This window comes from Loxodonta africana, chromosome 3 (assembly GCF_030014295.1).
Source record: "Loxodonta africana isolate mLoxAfr1 chromosome 3, mLoxAfr1.hap2, whole genome shotgun sequence".
In the NCBI taxonomy this organism is placed as follows: domain Eukaryota; kingdom Metazoa; phylum Chordata; class Mammalia; order Proboscidea; family Elephantidae; genus Loxodonta; species Loxodonta africana.
This window is the reverse complement of record NC_087344.1, coordinates 10,604,006-10,622,500: the sequence shown is the minus strand read 5'-3', so window position 1 is coordinate 10,622,500 and position 18,495 is coordinate 10,604,006. Positions and strand designations below refer to the sequence as shown.

The window sequence follows — 18,495 nt, the reverse complement described above, 5'->3', positions numbered from 1 at the left end:
CTGGTTCAATCAGATTGTTGGCACCTTTAAGGCATATTGACAATTTCTCTGAACACAACATGTAGAATAAGTAGCTTTAAGAAGCGCAGAGTTTCATGCCAGGATGATACTAAGAGCCTCAAAGATTTCTTACTTCTCCTATTTTTAAATAATTTCTTTGCCTTCTTTTTTAAAAGATACCTAGTATTTACCTAAGCAATGTATTTTAACGTGAGTTTAACTCCTCATGTTTTCTTTGGCTTTTAAGGCAACACACAAGTAGGTGACATTTTCACTAACAAATCCTGTAGTTGTAACAGAATTTTGTGTCTTGGGGACACGTAGCCATCAATGTCATTAAGTATTTGTGCATTCCTTTCTTTTTATACTGGTTCTCATATATTTAGTGCAGAGACCACTTGAAAATGCCAGTTCTTTGTTTCTCCTCTTGCATTCTCACCTTTGAGAGTCGGTTAACTTCTATGGAAAATCATTAATTTTTCTTCCTTTGCTTACTTATTTCAAACCCTTGAAATAAATAGTAAATGGCAAAATAAACATGACACAGCTCATGATAGATTCTGAGGGTTAACATGATAATTGAAAGTTCCACAAATGTCTGTTTTCTTTCAGTTCCAATGACAAGTCCCTGTCTGTCTCATCTCACAGCTCTGCCCTCTGCTCCCATGGATTTTACAGTCTTTACTCGTACTCCAGAGGTTAGGACGCGTTCTGTCTTTGTGACCAGCCAACCTCCCCTGGAAACCCACGGGAAAACTACTCTGGGTTGCTCTGTCTTGGCCTGTGACTAACTTACCTCTTGCACGATTCAGACATTTTATGCATCCTTTTTCATTCTCTGCATCTCCACTGACTCCCTGACCCTCTCTGATTTTCTCCATTTGCTCTCCTCTGCCCATGGAATTCTTCTAATGGTGTGTACAAATCCACACGCAAACACATCTCATTGGAGTCACCTCATGGAGGATATCATTTGATTTTTATTCTATGGAGCATGAGGACAACCTGCTCATGGAGTGCCTCTGAGCATAAAAGAGTAATGAGAAGCTGGATGTTTGGCAGTTATGAAACACAAAGGGCATCTAATGACCACCTGGTTTTGTTTTGTTTTTTTTTTTATGACGCGTAAGAGGGTTATTTGTCTGGCTGATTTTCATTTCGTACTAGCTTTTAGCTTTTCACTGAAATCATGATGTTCAGAAAACACTTAATATTGACTGAAAGAAATGAAACATAATGACTATTTCACAGTAATAGATTTCATTTTGCCAAATATTGCTGATAACATCCATGCCTAATGAAAGCATCCAGTAGAAGCCTGTAATGTGTTGTAGAGAAAAGACTCTTCAACTCCATTAAAGTAAAGTCAAAGAGATTAATTGATGCCAAAATATCATTGGAATGGGGATCGTGAAAACCTCAGAGTCTGAAGCTCACAGATCCAAGGAAACGGGTGCAAATCACGCATACTTATAGTGCCATAAGAAGAACTACAAAGCACAATACTCTGACTGGCTTACAGTGATTGATGTCAGTCCAAGGCAGGACAAAAAAGAGTGTGATTTTTCACATTATTCGTTACATTAATACAGCTGGAATACATAGATTAGCTAAAAGACATAATTGCAAGGTATGTGGTTGCAAAGGGGGTCTCTTGACGGATCACAAAATAATGGCAGGACATATATTGTTAGGAACAGGTGCTTAAATGTTACCTTGCCCAGAGATCAAAGATTTCCTGGGGAGGTCCAAAAGAGTTTTGAGGTTGTTTCAGCTACAGACCCCAAGACACGTAATAACCACATACTTAGCATGACCACAAAGAAAATCATTTCCTTAGTGATAAGGTGGACTTCTAAGCAAAGATACTTGAATCTGTGTGAAAATTTACACTGAACCTCAGCATTAGTTCAGACCTTTTACTCTAGGTCAGATGCATGTTTTGATTTTACATCAGCTATTAATTTAGAATGAAAAACATAATGGCGTTCTCTCAGGGTTGTATCCTTTGACCATACCTATTCCATCTGTATGCTGAGCAAATAATCAGAGAAACTGGACTCTATGAAGAAGAACCAGGCATCAGTATTGGAGGAAGACTTATTAACAACTTGCAATATGCAGATGATGTAACCTTGCTTGCTGAAAGTGGAGGACTTGAAGCTCTTACTGGCAGAGATCAAATACCACAGCCCTCAGAATGGATTACACCTCCACATAATGAAAACAAAAATTCTCACAACTGGACAAATAAGCGACATCATGATAAACGGAGAAAAGATTGGAATTGTCAAGGATTTCATTTTACTTGTATCTACAATCAACACCCATGGAAGCAGCAGTCAAGAAATCAAAAGACGCGTTGCATTGGGCAAATCTGCTTCAAACGACCTCTTTAAAGGGTTGAAAAGCAAAGATGTTACCTTGAAGACTAAGGTGCACTTGACTCAAGCCAATGGTATTTTCAATATCATCACATGCATGTGAAAGCTGGACAATGAATAAGGAAGACAGAAGAAGAATTGATGCCTTTGAACTGTGGTGTTGGCAAAGAATATTAAATAAACTATGGACTGCCAACAGAATGAACAAATCTGTCTTGGAAGGAGTACAACCAGAATGCTGTTTGGAAGCAAGGATGGTGAGACTGCATCTTACATACTTTGGACACGTTGTCAAAAGGGACCAATCCCTGGAGAAAGACATCACACTTGGCAAAGCATAGGGTCAGCGGAAAAGAGGAAGATCCTCAAGGAGATGGACTGACACAGTGGCTGCAACAATGGGCTGAAGCATAAGAATGATTGTAAAGATGGTGCAGAGCCAGGCAGTCTTTTGTTCTATGGTATGTAAGGTCGCTATGAGTCAGAACCAACTCAAAGACATCTAACTACAACAACAGTTGTAACAGAATTTTGTGTCTTGGGGACATGTAGCAATAAATGTCACAAGTATATATGCATTTCTTTGTTTTTATAATGGTCCTCGTATTTTTAGTGCAGAAACCACTTGAAAATGCCAGCTCTACTTTTCTTCTGTCTATAGTCTCACCTATGAAAGTCAGTTAACTTCCATGGAAAATCATTAATTTTTCTATTTTTGTTTCTTCGCTTATTTGATTAAAACTTTGGAAATAAATAGTAAATGGCAAAATAAACATAAACCAGTTCATGATAGATTCTGAGTGTCAACATGATGATTGAAAGTCCCCAAAATGTCTCTTTTCTTTCAATTTCAATGACAAGGCCCTGTCTGTCTCATCTCACAGCTCTGACCTCTGCTCCCATGGATTTTACAGTCTTTACTGGTACTCCAGAGGTGAAGACACATTCCGCCCTTGTGACCAGCCAGCCTCCCCTGGAAGCCAATGGGGATACTACGGGTAAGTATCTCAGCTGAATTTCAAACTTTCCTCTTGTGCTGTTTAGTACTTTTATGTATTCCTTTTCACTCTCAGCATCTCCATTGACTCCCTGACCTCTCTGGTTTTCTCCATTTGCCCTACTCTGACCGTGGAATTCTTTTCATGGTGCGTACAATCCACGCACAAACACATCTTATTGGAGTCACCTCATGGAGGATATGTGTAAAATAGTACAGACCACTTGATTTTCATTCTATGGAGCATGAGGACAACCTTCTCATGGAGTGCCTCTAAGCATAAAAGAGTAATGAGAAGCTGGATGTTTGGCAGTTATGAAACACAAAAGACACCTAATGACCACCTTTTTTTTTTTTTTTATGACACGTAAGAGGGTTATTTGTCTGGTTGATTTTCATTTCCTACTAGCTTTTAGCTTTTCACTGAAATCATGATGTTCAGAAAACACTTAATATTGACTGAAAGAAATGAAATATAATGACTATTTCACACTAATAGATTTCATTTTGCTAAATAACATTCATGCTTAATGATAACATTCATGCCTAATGAAAGCATCAGTTAGAAGCCTGTAATGTGTTATAAAGAAAAGACTCTTCAACTCCATTAAAGTAAAGTCAAGAAGATTTATTGAAGCCAAAATATCATTTGAGTGGATATTGTGAAACCTTAGAGGCTGAAACTCATGGATCCAATGGAGGGGGTGCAAGTTACACATAGTTATAATGCCTTAGGAGAAACTATGAAGCACAGCATTCTGATTGATTTACAGTGATTGACATTAGTCCAAGGTGGGACAAAGCAAAGTGTGATTTTTAAAATTTTTCATTACATTAATACATCTGGAATACATTGATTGGCTTAAAGACATAATTCTCAGATATGTGGTGATGGCGGGGGTCTCATGACCTATCACAAAATAAAGGAAGAATGGATATTATTGGGAACAGGTGGTTAAACATTACCTGGCCCAGAGAGCAAAGATTTCCTGGGGAAGTCTGAAACAAAAAGTTTTGATAATGTTTCAACTACAGACCCCAAGACACGTAATAACCGCATCCTTAGCCTGACCACAAAGATAATCATTTCCTTAATGATAGAGTGGATTCCTAAGCAATGGTATTTGAATCTGTGTGAAAGATTACACCGGACCTTAACATTCATTCAGGCATTTTACTTTAGGTCAGATGCATCTTTTGATTTTATATCCCATGTCATTTCCTCCTCTTGATCCAGGATTTCTAAGAACATCCTTTGATCAGACTTATTGGCATGCTCTCTTCTGCATGCATTTGTCAATACGCTGCTCCCAGGTGGTGGCTCAACCTTTGTAGTTTATGGTTTTCTTATTTTTTTGTTAAACCCTCTTTTTCCTCATTGTTGAGGACTACCATTACCTTGGCTTCCAAATAGCTACGGTATGACTACCATGCTATGGCTAAGCATCTCTCTTCAGGGATCTCAGTATGGGGAATGGATAGGGTATGGCTACATTGGAGGAACAACCTGTTGTACCTTTAAAGGATTACTCTAAGTCACGAGCCTTCTGTAATTTTAGGTTCCCAAATGCAGGGTTAATATACATAATTCATTGAGCTTGAGATGAGATGGGGTTATCAGTTGCTATGGTAGATGCACAACTTATAATACATTTTATAAATCCAATAATAAGGATTATTATTATTAATATAACTAATCTGTTCTACAACAGAGACCATAACAAAAATATGCACTACTAGGTTGCTGACTGAAGATATCAAAAAAGGATGGTAAAATCCTAGGGGTATAGAATGTAACCATGCAGCTTTTTGATGAATCTTAGTAATATCCTGTTCAACTAATCCACTGGTGTTAATCCAAGAACAACAGGGGATATTAGCAAAGGTGCAAACCACCTCACCCTTTCTGGGCTAAGAGGAAATCCAGGGTTATTATATTGTTCAATGCTACTTTTATCAAGGATTCTAAAGATTTTTTGTTGTGTGGCCATTCCATTGACCACATCATCAGCAGTTTCAGCCTTAGTGGCAGATAGATTGTGAATCAACTGCTCTAATTTCCCAATCCCAAACCATGGCACAGTAGTAGTAAGAAGAAACATCCTCATCCTGGATAATCAGCTATGGCATTGTCTGAAATGACAAGTTCCGTCTTCTGTATGTATATTAATTTCAAGTCATTGTTCCACAGTAAGCTGTCATTGTATGAGTGATTATTCATGATAATTCCTAGGGCTCCTAGGATACATTGGCCTGTCATCTAAACATGGCAAAACCCAAGTATAGGAAGAATCATCAGACTTTTTCCTTAAATTAAGCTGATCCTTCACATAAAAAGAGATGTCCAGTTGGGATGCACAACATACCTGCCCTGATTTGAATACTGGGCAATGAGATGGATTGATTGACCCTTTGAAGCCAGTTCGCAGTTAATGAATCATCATAAATGAATAATTCTCCGAATTCTAGGGGTTCCCAGAGGTGGGTACAAACTGACAGGTTTAGGTTATTTCTAAAACTGTTATCTGCTACTACAGAATAACATTGAGCATCATTTAAAAAAAATCGCATGATGTATACAGAATAGAACATTCTATCAATCCATGATGCAGCCCTGGTTGCCCAATGGTTAGGAGCTAGGCTGCTAACCCAAAGGCTGGCAGTTAAAATCCCAACAACTCCTTGGAAACCCTGTGGGGTAGTGCTACTCTGTCATATGGGGTTGCTGTGACTTGGAACTGATTTGCTGGCAGCTAACAACAACAACATTGATGCATGGGTAAGATTGAAACAGGGCGATGATGGATAAGTGGGTAGTTCTGGGGGTAGCCATAATTTAGCAAGAATAGCCCATTTAAATATTTTTAAAAATTAATTGTAAAGTTAGGTGTGGATTTATAATCTAATACTGGTACAGCAAGAGGATCAGTACAATCTCGTGTAGGCCTAGGGGAAGAGTGACATATCCAGCATTTGGTTAAATTGCTAATGCCGGATAATGATTGAGTTAATTTGATAAAAGCATTTTCTTTCCAAGCAATAGAAAAAAGGAGACAATAAAGTGATTAAAACAGTAGTAGGAATCATGATTTTGTTGTACATAGGGTCATTATGAGTTGGAACCAACTTGGCGGCACCTAACAACAACAACAACAGGAATCATGATTAGAGCACAAATACCAAAAAGGAATAATACCACAATATCAGAAGAAAATAACTGTGCCTATGATTGTTAAAGCCCTTGCGGTGCAGTGGCTTAAGAGTTCGGCTGCTAACTGAAAGGTCAGCAGTTCAAATTCACCAGCTGCTCCTTGGAAACCTTAGGGGGCAGGGGGCAATTCTACTGTCCTATAGAGTAGCTATGAGTCAGAATTGACTTAGTGGCAATGGGTTTGGTTCAATGGGTTTATGATTATTAAACTAAGTCCAAAAATCCCCAAAGTTTACATAAATGTAAAGAATTCTTAAAGTGTAAAACAAATACAGAATAGCTAAAGCTAGAAGGATAGCAATATAACACAGAGTCTAAAGGTCTCAGCCGCTTGCACATTCTAGTTCTGTGGCCAGGGGTAAGCTATTATCCACCCTTGCAGTTGTCTACTTTGTGTTCGAGTGCTCAGTGAAGTTTACTTTGAGTTCTCCTGTGGGTTGACTAGTCCAAACAGGTGTTGTGTTCATTTTCAAATGAGATAAATGAACCCCTGCGTTAACTCCCTGTAATTTGGCAACACGCTGATTAGTTAGGAGAACTAGGTATGCACGCTTCCAGCGAGACACAAGTGAATTCTTAAATCGGTGTCTCTTCCAATAAACATAGTCACCAGACATAAGTGGAGGTAGTGTATGCTCTTCAATGCCTCTGCTGTCAAATACTTGCTTAAGCAGTTTGGGATGCTCCTTGTCATAATGAATTAAGGCCTAATAATTTGATAAATTGGCATAGATTAAATTTGAATCCACAGCCACTGATAAGGTAAATTCATTGGCTGGACTGTAATTATCTCATCAGGGGTCAACTAATGAGGGCAAAAAGCGGTGATTCTCAAGTTCATTGAAACTAATGGCAGGGCCTGCAGCCAGCTCAGACCCATCAAAGATGAGAGTTTTGGCAACTGTTGTTAACAGTTGTTGGATTGTTGTTGTTTTCTTGATTTTTTAATGACCAGCTCTTCGATGTATTGAGAAAATATTAAACTTGTCAAGGATTTCATTTTACTTACATCCACAATCAATGCCCATGGAAGCAGCAGTCAAAAAAATAAAAGGACGTATTGCACTGGGCAACTCTGCTGCAAAAGACCTCTTTAAAATCTTAAAAAGTAAAGATGTCATTTTGAGAACTAAGGTTCGCCTGCCCCGAGTCATGGTATTTTCAATCCCCTCATATACGTGTGAAACCTAGACAATGAATAAGGGATAAACAGATGAAGAATTGGTGCATTTGAATTATGGTATTGGTGGAGAATATTAAATATACCATGGGCTGCCAAAAAAATGAACAAATCCATCTTGGAAGAAGTACATCTAGCATGCTCCTTAGAAAAGAGGGTGGTTAGACTTCATCTCACGTACTTTGGGCATGTTATCAGGAGTGACCAGTCCCTGGAAAAGAACATCATGCTTGGTAAAACAGGGGGTCAATGAAAAAAAGAATGACTCTTCTGTTCGTCATCTAGGGCTGCTAAAACAGAAATACCACAAGTGGATGGCTTTAACAAAAGAAATTTATTCTCTCACAGTCTGGCAGGCTAGAAGTCCAAATTCAGAGCACCAGCTCTAAGAGGAGGCTTTCTCTCTGTCTGTTCTGGAGGAAGGTCCTTGTCATCAATCTTTCCCTGGTCTAGGATATTCTCCACACAGGAACCCTGGGTCTAAAGGATGTACTCTGCTCCCAGCTCTGCTTTCTTGGTGGTATGAATTCCCCATGTTTCTCTGCTCTCTTCTTTCTTTTATTTATCAAGAGAGATTGGGATTGGCTCAATGAGTCCTGCCTCATTAACATAACTGCAGCTAATCCCATCTCTTCAACATCATAAAGATAGGATATACAACACATAGGAAAATCACATCAGATGAAAAAATGGCAAACAATCATGGCCTACCCAAATTGATACACAAATTTTGGGGGGACATAATTCAATCCATGACAACCCTCAAAAAGATGGACTCAGATAGTAGGTCCAATAATGAGCTCAAACACAGCAACAAATGTGAGGATGGCACATGACCAGGTAGGGTTTCCTTCTGTTTTATGTTGGATTGCTATGAGTCAAATTCTACTCGAAGGCACCTAGCAACAAAAATGACAACAAAGTTGAAGATCTATTTTGGTTTTGAATACCATAGAAGATTCTGTGAAGTAATCTAATCTTCTTCATTTGGCTGTTTTCTAAATAACCATCAATTTGAATTTTAACACAGTTAAGAGAAAACGGACTATTTTGACTGGTTAAAAAGACAGATCTTTTAATGACTTCCCTAAATTCAAAAGTCTTTATCATGTTTGGTGTAATAATCTAAGTAAATTTGTGACTATACCTGATCTTCCTAACTGGCCTAGAAAATATTTTTAATTAACTCTTTATGAGAATAACATTTCTTTCATTTCTGTTATCTTGCTATATCAAATCTGCTTGTCTTGCAAGAAGATTCCTGATTTAGAGTTTTCCTTAACTTCATTAACATGTAAATATGAAGTCTCTTTACTCAGGCGTCAATTGCACTTGACCTACGATTGTTTACCTGCTGCTTCTTTGTCCTCTCTTCCTCATCCTCTCCTCCTTTTTTGTATTCTTCTCCCCCTTCTCTTTCTCCTCCTTCTTGTTGTTTTTTTTTTTCTTTTTTCTTTTTCTTTTGGAAAGTTTTAATATCTTAAGCGTGATATGGGATGTAAAATCAAAAGAGGTATCTACCTAAAGGTAAAATGGTAGAACTAATAATGCTAAGACTAAGTTGTAACGACTCTGGATCTCTAACCAAATCTTATCAAAATTCTTTGTGTTAGAACTCTGGAGAGTTTATCCTCTGGGTGAGGGAACATTTACCAACCTGTTCCTGCCACTATCCATCATGTCTTTGTTACACCATTGTTTTGTGACAAGTCATGAGACGTCCTCCTAGTGACTAAAACATTTGTAATTATGTCTTCTAATCAATGTATTTCGCTGCATTAATGTAAGCAGTAATGTTAAAGGTCATGCTTTGCTTTGTCCCACCTTTGACTGACCTCAATCACTATAAACCAATCAGAATATTGAAGCCCCCATTCTTTGTTTCAGCCCTGTAAGAATATCTTTGTAATTGCTGTGCCTCCAGCTTTGCAACTTTATTTTTATGGTCCATGGCAATCTCTGGTTTAGACTGCCTTTAATCCTTAATAAACCTCTTAATTTTAATTCAACTTAGAGTATGAGTTTTTCATGCTATGACAAGTCCCTTGTGAGGATATTAAAATTACATGCCACTTTTGTTAACCTGGAATCCTAGTGGCTTTGAGAACCAAGACTTTGAAAATAAAATGGTCTGATAAATGGAAATGATTAGTTATCTCCTATATTTGGTCCCATGTGTGGGACTCCATTCAAAAGAGAAACTGAAACTAGAGTGTTGATAATTCTCAGAGCCTGTACAATAGACCAAAAGAAAAGGCAAAGAGAGTAGTAAGATTGAGGATGAATTCAGAACGAGGACTAAGTTCTGCTTACTTTGTTATACACAAGCATTTCTACATGGAGATCAGAAAATTCTTGCAGAACTCAACTATAGAATCTACATTTGTTCTGGAACTGCCTATGTCAAACTAAGAGTAACTAAAATAGATTATGGAGAACAGACTTGGAACATTGTAAGCTACCTAGAAGGGACACTAACTGCATGCCAAATCATATTGCTGTTAGTTGTCATCGAGTCAGCTCTGACTCATGACAACCCCATGTACAAGAGAATGAAACGTTGCCCGATCCTGCACCATCTTCACAGTCGTTGATATCTGAACCCATCGTTGTGGCCTTTGTGTGGTTCCTTCCAATCTAGGTTCTCATCTTCCAGCACTCTATAGGACCATATTCTGTTGTCTTAGGGTTTTCACTGGCTAATTTTTATAAGTAAATCATTAAACTTTTCTTCCTAGTCAGTCTTAGTCTGGAAGCTCTGCTGAAGTCTGCCCACCATAAGTGACACTGCAGATATCTGAAATACCGGTGGCATAGCTTCCAGTATCGTAGCAACACGCAAGTCACCATAGTATGACAGACTAATAGATGGGTGGTGGAGTCACGTAGACAGTGAGAAAGCAAGTGGGTAAGAACATACTGAACTGGATCAGTCAGTTTGCCACATTTAAAGTATATTTAAACTTTCGCTTGTGGAAAAAGTAGCTTTAAGAAGGACATGGTTTCATGCCAGGATGATAGGTTACTTACCTCTCCTATTTTTTAAATATTTCTTCGACTTCTTTAAAAGATACCTAATATTTAGCTAAGCAATATTTTTTTAATATGTTTTAACCTGAGTTTAGCTTTTTATGTTTTCTGTGGCTTTTAAGGCAATACACTATTAAGTGGCATATTCATTTAAGAATTCTACAGTTGTAAAAGAATTTTATCTCTTGGAGACATGTAGCCATCAACCTCACTAAGTATGTATGCATTCCTTTGTTTTTATGATGGTCCTCATCTTTTTAGTGTGGAGGCCACTTGAAAATGCCAGTTCTATGTTTCTCCTCTCTATGTTCTCAACTTCAGAAGTCATTTAAGTTCCCTGGAAAATCATTAATTTTTCTATTTTTGTTTCTTCGCTTATTTAGTTCAAATCCTTGAAATTAATTGTAAATGGAAAAATAAACGTGATACAGTTCATGATAGATTTGGAATATCAACACCATGAATAAAAGTCTCACAAATGTCTGTTTTCTTTCAATTCCAATGACAAGGCCTTGTTTCTGTCTCATCTCACAGCCTCAACCTCTGCTCCCAAGGATTTGACAGTCATTTCTCCAGAAGGGAAGCCTCTTGCTGTCACTGTGAGAAGGAATCCTGCCCTGAAAGACAATGGGGAAATTAACAGTAAGCATCTCAGCTGAATTTCTCAGCATTACTCTATCTTTGGCTGTGAGTATTTACCTCTTGTGCTGTCCAGGCCTTTTCTGTATCCCTTTTCTGCCTTAACATCTTCGTTGACTCCCTGACCGTCTCTGATTTTCTCCTTTTGTCCCCCGTTACTAAGTGTGGAATTCTTCTAATTGTGCAAATAAATCTACACACAAACACACCTCATTTGAGTTGCCTCATGAAGGATATGTGCTTAAATTAGTAGAGACATTTGCGTTTTCGTTCTATGGAGCCTCAGGACAACCTTCTAATGACGTGCCATTGAACATAAGAGTCAAAGAGAAGCCTGTTGTTTGGAAATTATGGAATGCAAAAGACATCTAATGACCACGCATTTTTGTATGGCACAAAAAATAAGAAGGAGGTTTGTCTCAGAATTTTTCTTTTTATTTATTTAATTTTTAAATTTTATTGAGCTTTTTTTTTTTAGGTAAATGTTTACAGTGTTAGTTTCTTATTCAAAAATTTATATACAAACTGTTCTGTGATATTGGTTGCAATACCCACAATATGTCAGCACTCTTTCCTTTGCACCCCGGGTTCCCAGTGTCCATTAGTCCACTTTTCCTGTCCCTTCTTGACTTCTCATCTTGCCTTTGGGCAGGAATTGCCTTTTGGTCCGGTATACTCGATTGAACTAAGAAGCATGTTCCCGTTACCATTTGTTTTACAGGCCTGTCTAAACTTTGGCTTAAAAGTGAGCTTCAGGAGCAGCTTTAGTTCTGAGTTAGCAGGGTGTCTGGGAGCCATAGTCTCGGGGGTTCTTCCAGTCTCTGTTAGACCGGGAAGTCTGGTCTTTTTGCTTGTTAACTTTAAGTTTGTTTTACATTTTTCTCCTGCTCTGTCTGTGACTCTCTATTGTGATACCTCTCAGAGCAGTCGGTGGTCATAGCCAGGCACCATCTAGTTCTTCTGGGCTGAGGCTGGTAGCAGCTATGGTTCATGTAGTCCTTAGTCCTTTGAGCTAATATTTTCTTTGTGACTTTGGTTTTCTTCATTTCTTTGCTCTGGATGGGATGGCTGCTTATAAGCTTTTAAGACCCCGGCATCACTCACTAAAGTAGGATGTAGACCATTTTCTTTATAAACTATGTTGTGCCAATTGACTTAGATATCTCCTGAGACCATTGTCACCAGGCATCAGACAGAGCAAAAAAGTCCCTCAAAGTGTTTGGATGTGTGTGGGAAGCTTCCATGACTTTCCATTGGTTAAGTTGTACTGAATTCCCCTATATTTTGTGTTGTCTTTCCATTTACCAAAATTGACACATGTCTACTATTGTTGCTCGCTTTCTATTTGTTCAAGTTGTAGGGACAGTTCTCTGATTTTGGCTCTTTCTTCTTTACATATGTGTGCATTTATCGATATAAATTGACCTGCGAGCACTGCTTTTGCTGTGTCCCAGAGGTTTTGATAGGAAGTGTTTTTATTCTCATTGCATTCTATGAATTTCTTTATTCCTTCCTTAATGTCTTCTATAACCCAGTCTTTTTTGAGCAGGGTATTGTTCAGTTTCCAAGTATTTGATTTCTTTTCCCTAGTTTTTCTGTTATTGATTTCCACTTTTATGGCCTTGGGTCTGAGAAGATGCTTTGTAATATTTCAATGTTTTGCATTCTGCAAAGGTTTGTTTTATGGCCTAATATGTGGTCTATTCTAGAGAATGTTCCATGTGCACTAGAAAAAAAAGTATATTTTGCAGTTGTTGGGTGGAGTGCTCTGTATAGGTCTATGAGGTCAAGTTGGTTGATTGTAGCAATTAGGTCTTCCGTGTCTCTATTGAGCTTCTTACTGGAAGTCCTATCCTTCTCCGAAAGTGGTGTGCTGAAGTCTCCTACTATAACTGTGGAGGTGTCTATCTCACTTTTCAATTCTGTTAAAGTTTGTTTTATGTATCTTGCAGCCCTGTCATTGGGTGCATAAATATTTAATATGGTTATGTCTTCCTGATCAATTGTCCCTTTAATCATTATGTAGTGTCCTTCTTTATCCTTTGTGGTGGATTTAACTTGAAAGTCTATTTTGTCAGAAATTAATATTGCCACTCCTGCTCTTTTTTGATTGTTGTTTGCTTGATATATTTTTTTCCATCCTTTGAGTTTTATTTTGTTTTTGTCTCTAAGTCTAAGGTGTGTCTCTTGTAGGCAGCATATAGACGGATCGTGTTTCTTTATCCAGTGTGAGACTCTCTGTTTCTTTATTGGTGCATTTAGTCCATTTACATCCAGGGTAATTATAGATAAGTATGAGTGTCACTTTGATGCCTTTTTGAGTGTGTTGTTGACAATTTCATTTTTCCACTTACTTTTTTCTGCTGAGAAGTTTTTCTTTGTAAATTGTGTGTTCCTCATTTCCATAGTAGTTGAATTTATGTTTGGTGAGTCGTTATGTTTTTCTTGGTTTTTATTTTGAATTATGGAATTGTTAGACCTCTTTGCAGTTACCTTAATATTTACCCCTATTTTTCTAAGTTAAAATCTAAGTTCTATCATCCTATATAGCCTTGTTTTCCTCTCCATATGGAAGATCTATGCCTCCTGTATTTAGTCCCTGTTTTTGATTATTGTGATCTTTTACATAATGACTTCAATGATTCCTTGTTTTGAGCATTTGTTTCTTTTTAAAATTAATCAGTTTGTTTTTGTGATTTCCCTATTTGAGTTGATATCAGGATGTTCTGTTCTGTGACCTTGTGTTGTGTTGGTATCTGATATTATTGATTTTCTGACCAAACAATTTCCCTTAGTAATTCTTGTAGCTTTGGTTTGGTTTTTGCAAATTCTCTAAGCTTGTGTTTATCTGTAAATGTTTTAATTTCACTGTCATGTTTGAGAGAGAGTTTTGCTGGATATATGATTCTTGGCTGGCAGTTTTTCTCCTTCAGTGCTCTATATATGTCATCCCATTGCCTTCTTGCCTGCATGGTTTCTGCTGAGTAGTCTGAACTTATTGATTCTCCTTTGTAGGTGACCTTTCTTTTATCCCTGGCTGCTTTTAAAATTTTCTCTTTATCTTTGGTTTTGGCAAGTTTGATGATAATATGTCTTGGTGATTTTCTTTTTGGGTCAATCTTATATGGGGTTCGATGAGCATCTTGGATAGATATCCTTTCGTCTTTCATGATGCCAGGGAAGTTTTCTGCCAACAGATCTCCAACTATTATCTCTGTATTTTCTGTTATCCCTCCCTGTTCTGGGACTCCAGTCACACGCAAGTTATTCTTCTTGATAGAGTCCCACATGATTTTTAGGGTTTCTTCATTTTTTTTAATTCTTTTATCTGATTTTTCTTCAACCATATTGGTGTCAATTGCTTTATCCTCCACCTCCCCCACTCAGCATTCCAGTTGCTTGATTCTGCTCCTCTGACTTCCTACTGAGTTGTCTAATTCTGTAATTTTACTGTTAATCTTTTGGATTTCTGAATGCTGTCTCTCTATGGATTCTTGCAGCTTATTAATTTTTCCACTATGTTCTTGAATAATCTTTTTGATTTCTTCAACTGCTTTATCAGTGTGTTCCTTGACTTTTTCTGTAGATTGCCTTATTTCATTTCTGAGGTCATCCCTGATGTCTTGATATTAGTTTTTATATTCTGCACCTGGCAATTCCAGGATTGTATCTTCATTTGGGAAAGATTTTGATTCTTTAATTTGGGGAGTTGTAGAAGCAATCATGGTCTGCTTCTTTATGTTGTTTGATATCGACTGCTGTCTCCAAGCCATCTATAAGATAGCGTAATGATTTATTTTATATTTGCTCACTGAGTCTTATCTTGTTTTGTTTCCATATACCCAGATGGGCTACTAGATTGCACTGTCTTGATTGTTGTAGCCTTTGAATCACTTACGTCCTATTACCAGCTGGTTTGAGCTGTTATCAGATATAAAAGCCTAAGAGTCCATTCACTATTCTTGAATAGAATCAGCTTAGGTGTTCTCATTTTGGGTCACCAAGTGTGTGGTGCAGACTGTCACCTATTAACTTAGAGGAGTAGTGGTGATAGTTGTTTGCACCAAATTCTAGTAGGGGCATGAAGTCACACTCTGGGGCTGGGGCCGGGGCAGGATGCTGACAGCTTTCCCCCACATGCCAGTGAGGTAGGTGTGTCTCTATTCCTAAAGCACTTTGGTGGGTGGGCTCTGCAGCTGTACCTTGGGCACTCAATGCTTATACTTCTAAAGATTGGTAGGTGTCAGTATCCTCAGACCCCTTTGGCAGGTGGCTAGGTGGTTTGGGTGGAGCTTCAGCCCTCAGTTCCCCATGTGGATTAGTGAGGGCTCTGTTTAATAGGTAAAGATATCAGACCTGGAAAACTTGTCTTTCCAGTGCTCTGCTAAAACAATTACGGTCAGATCTCTATCAGAATGGCTTTGCATTATGATAGCCACCTTGTTCCCTGTAGGGATGAAAGCCAAAGACTGTGGATCTCATATGCTTGGCTGGAGCTGGTTCTGTATTTTTATTCCAGTTCAGGGAAGTCAGGGAAGGATTTTTCGTCCCTGGGTTGTTAGTAGCTGGTTCTCTCAGGCCAGGAGAATGGGTCAGGAAAAACAAACAAACAAAAAAACTGCACAGTACTTCACTCCCTGGCCCAGGAAATTCCAATGTTAATGAGGCCGCCTGGGGTAGGGAGCAGACGGATCAGATAGATAGGAGGGAGTAGCACCGGGCAATATAGACAAAGGTACTTATCTTTCTTGATGATGACTGTTTTATCTGAGATTCCCAAGGGGCGTGTAGCCTTTGTGCGCTGGCTGGGTCAAGATTGCCCCCGAGGGTCAGGGCTCACGTCCTATGCTTGTGCTGTCTCAGAAGCCGTGGTCAGCTCCTCCGCTTCCAATCCAAAGCCCAGCATCAAGGTACCCCGGCTGGGACGCCACACTCCAGGCTTCAAAACCAGTTGCTGCCTCCCAGTGACTTCTCCTCCTGTCAGCCACATCATTGCCCTGCCTGCATGTGCTGGCTGGCCTTCCCCCGAGGTCACTACAGGGGGCTAGAGCTGCATCCCGTGCTTGCGCCATCTCAGGAAGCAGTGCTCAGCTCCTCTGCACCCAGTCCAAAGCCCAGTGCCAAGGTTTTCTGACTAGGATGCTAGCTCCAGGCTCCAAAAACAGTCGCTGCTTCCCTGTGGTTGCTCGTTCTCTTGTTAGCCGCATCAGTGTGCAGCCTGCTTGCCCCGGCTGAGTCTCTACTGAGGTTACCCCAGGGGGCTAGGGGTTAGGGCTGTGTCCTGTGCCTGCCCTGCCTCAGCAAGCAGCAATCAGCCCCACCACTCAGCACCAGGGAACCATGAGGGTTCAAGGCTGTGGAGCGGGACACTGGTTCCAGAAGCAGTCACTGCTTCAGGGCGCAGCTTTTCGCTCCCCTGTTACTCAGGTCAACTCTTTAGATCTGTGTTTGATGGTCAGGGTTTGTAGATTGTCATGTATGTGATCAATTCGCTCGTTTTTCGGAGTCTTTGTTGCAAGAGGGATCTGCGGTAGCTTCTACCTAGTCAGCCATCTTGGCCCCCTCTTTTTTTTTTTTTTAATGTTTTTCTTCTTCATTGTCTTATAATTCTCTCATAGCTACAGGCCGTATCCTATTGCCTTTTATACCAAGTGCTGATCCCATTGCCTCATAATTATAACTGCGCATCATTGAAAATCCATAATCAGTATCTTCGTCAGCTGGACAAAGCCCTGCCTACTGGTTTCCCTGGCTTGAAAATATTTTTTCCTACACTTGAATTTCTTCATTAAGTGCATGAGTAGAAGGTAGCAGTCATAATCTGGAAGATATCCAGCCATGATGTTGTAGTAGACATCTGTGGCTTAATTGCCCCAGCATTCCATCCTTCTTCCTTCTTTTAGAGAGACACTCAACTTTTTTCTTTGCAGAACAAGCTCCGCTCTGTTTCACGTGGGCTTGACACGAACATCAATTTGAAATTTTATGGTGTTTGCTCCATCCTCTCTTAAGCTGTATGACCACTTGACTCAAGAAATGCCAATCAGATTCCTTCTCCTGGGAGACTGAGTCTTGATACAAGGAAGGAAAATATGTGGAGTCAATCTATGGCAATAGCAGCATCTTAGAGGGTCAATCCAATAGTTCCTAATAGATCCTGGGATTAGTGCTTTAATTCTTTAAGCTGCCAAGTGTCCTTCCAGTCATTTTTTTTGTCACTTAAGTTTACCAGAGTAGAATGAAAGATTTATAATGTGGACAGAGTGAAATGTTCCATTTCAAGAAGATACCACCATTGCTATTTTTATCATGAGCAATTTCAGCACAAGGGCACAGCAGTGCAACTCCATGCTATCTTTACATTATTGCAGAATTAGAAGCAAACCCCTTAAGTTATTTCATTCACTTTATTTCCTTCTCATAGTTATAACATCTGCAGACACTTGTGAATTATCTCCTTTCTCATTATCATCCAAGAATCTCATCTACAGGCTCATTACACCTTTGCCTGGATCATTATCTGATTTGACCATCACCCTTCCCACTAACAACATTTCAAGTTAATATCTTTTTGTCAGCACAAGTCTCACCATTAGTGTCCTTGTAAGGCTGGGCATTTGATGAGACATCAATAGGGTACATTTATCAAGTCAGGCATTGGTGTGCACTTTATGTTTATAAAAGAGAAAAATGAATGAATTTTCTGGGTTAAGAGAAAATTATTACTCCTCTTTCACTCTGGGAAGACCAAATCTCCTACATTTAACCCCTTTCATCACCTTTCAAATAAAAAGAAGACAAGGGTCTTCCTTCTGCCCCTAGCAGGTCACTCATTCAGCTGTTGTTATTCTTCCTAAGAGGCTGTGAATATTGGCTTCCAGGAAGGATCGTAGTAGGAAGAGTTCTTCTATGCACAGTATGCAAAACAGAAAAGGAGGATGTTGAAATTAAGTCAAGCCAGCTAGAAAACTTATCACAGAAAGACGTAGCCACATTCACTAGATTTCACTATGGAACAGTGAATGCTTTTTCATGGACCAACTAACATTTCTGA

At 39.0% G+C, this 18,495-nt stretch overlaps 2 protein-coding genes across 26 annotated transcripts in view; one reads left to right on the top strand and one right to left on the bottom strand.

Annotated features, from left to right (window-relative positions):
* Positions 1–18,495, top strand: part of LOC111748359 (uncharacterized) — a 138,057-nt gene that overhangs the window by 60,751 nt on the left and 58,811 nt on the right. For all 21 annotated transcript variants that reach the window (XR_010321188.1, XR_010321189.1, XR_010321185.1 and 18 more), the window contains 2 exons: positions 3,269–3,382; positions 11,337–11,444. Coding sequence is in view for 5 of the 21 variants with exons in the window: in XM_064280440.1 (XP_064136510.1) it covers positions 3,269–3,382; positions 11,337–11,444 (222 nt within the window). In the remaining 16 variants the exon portion in view is untranslated. The remainder of the gene's footprint in view (positions 1–3,268; positions 3,383–11,336; positions 11,445–18,495) is intronic.
* The window catches only part of LOC100665835 (adhesion G protein-coupled receptor E4-like), a 152,672-nt gene continuing 137,881 nt past the window's right edge, over positions 3,705–18,495 (bottom strand). For 4 of the 5 annotated variants that reach the window (XM_064280430.1, XM_064280433.1, XM_064280435.1 and 1 more), the window contains 2 exons: positions 18,221–18,348; positions 3,705–11,419 (listed from right to left, as the gene is read on the bottom strand). The gene's annotated coding sequence lies outside the window, so the exon portion shown is untranslated. The remainder of the gene's footprint in view (positions 11,420–18,220; positions 18,349–18,495) is intronic. The other variant, XM_023540441.2, reaches the window with a different exon arrangement.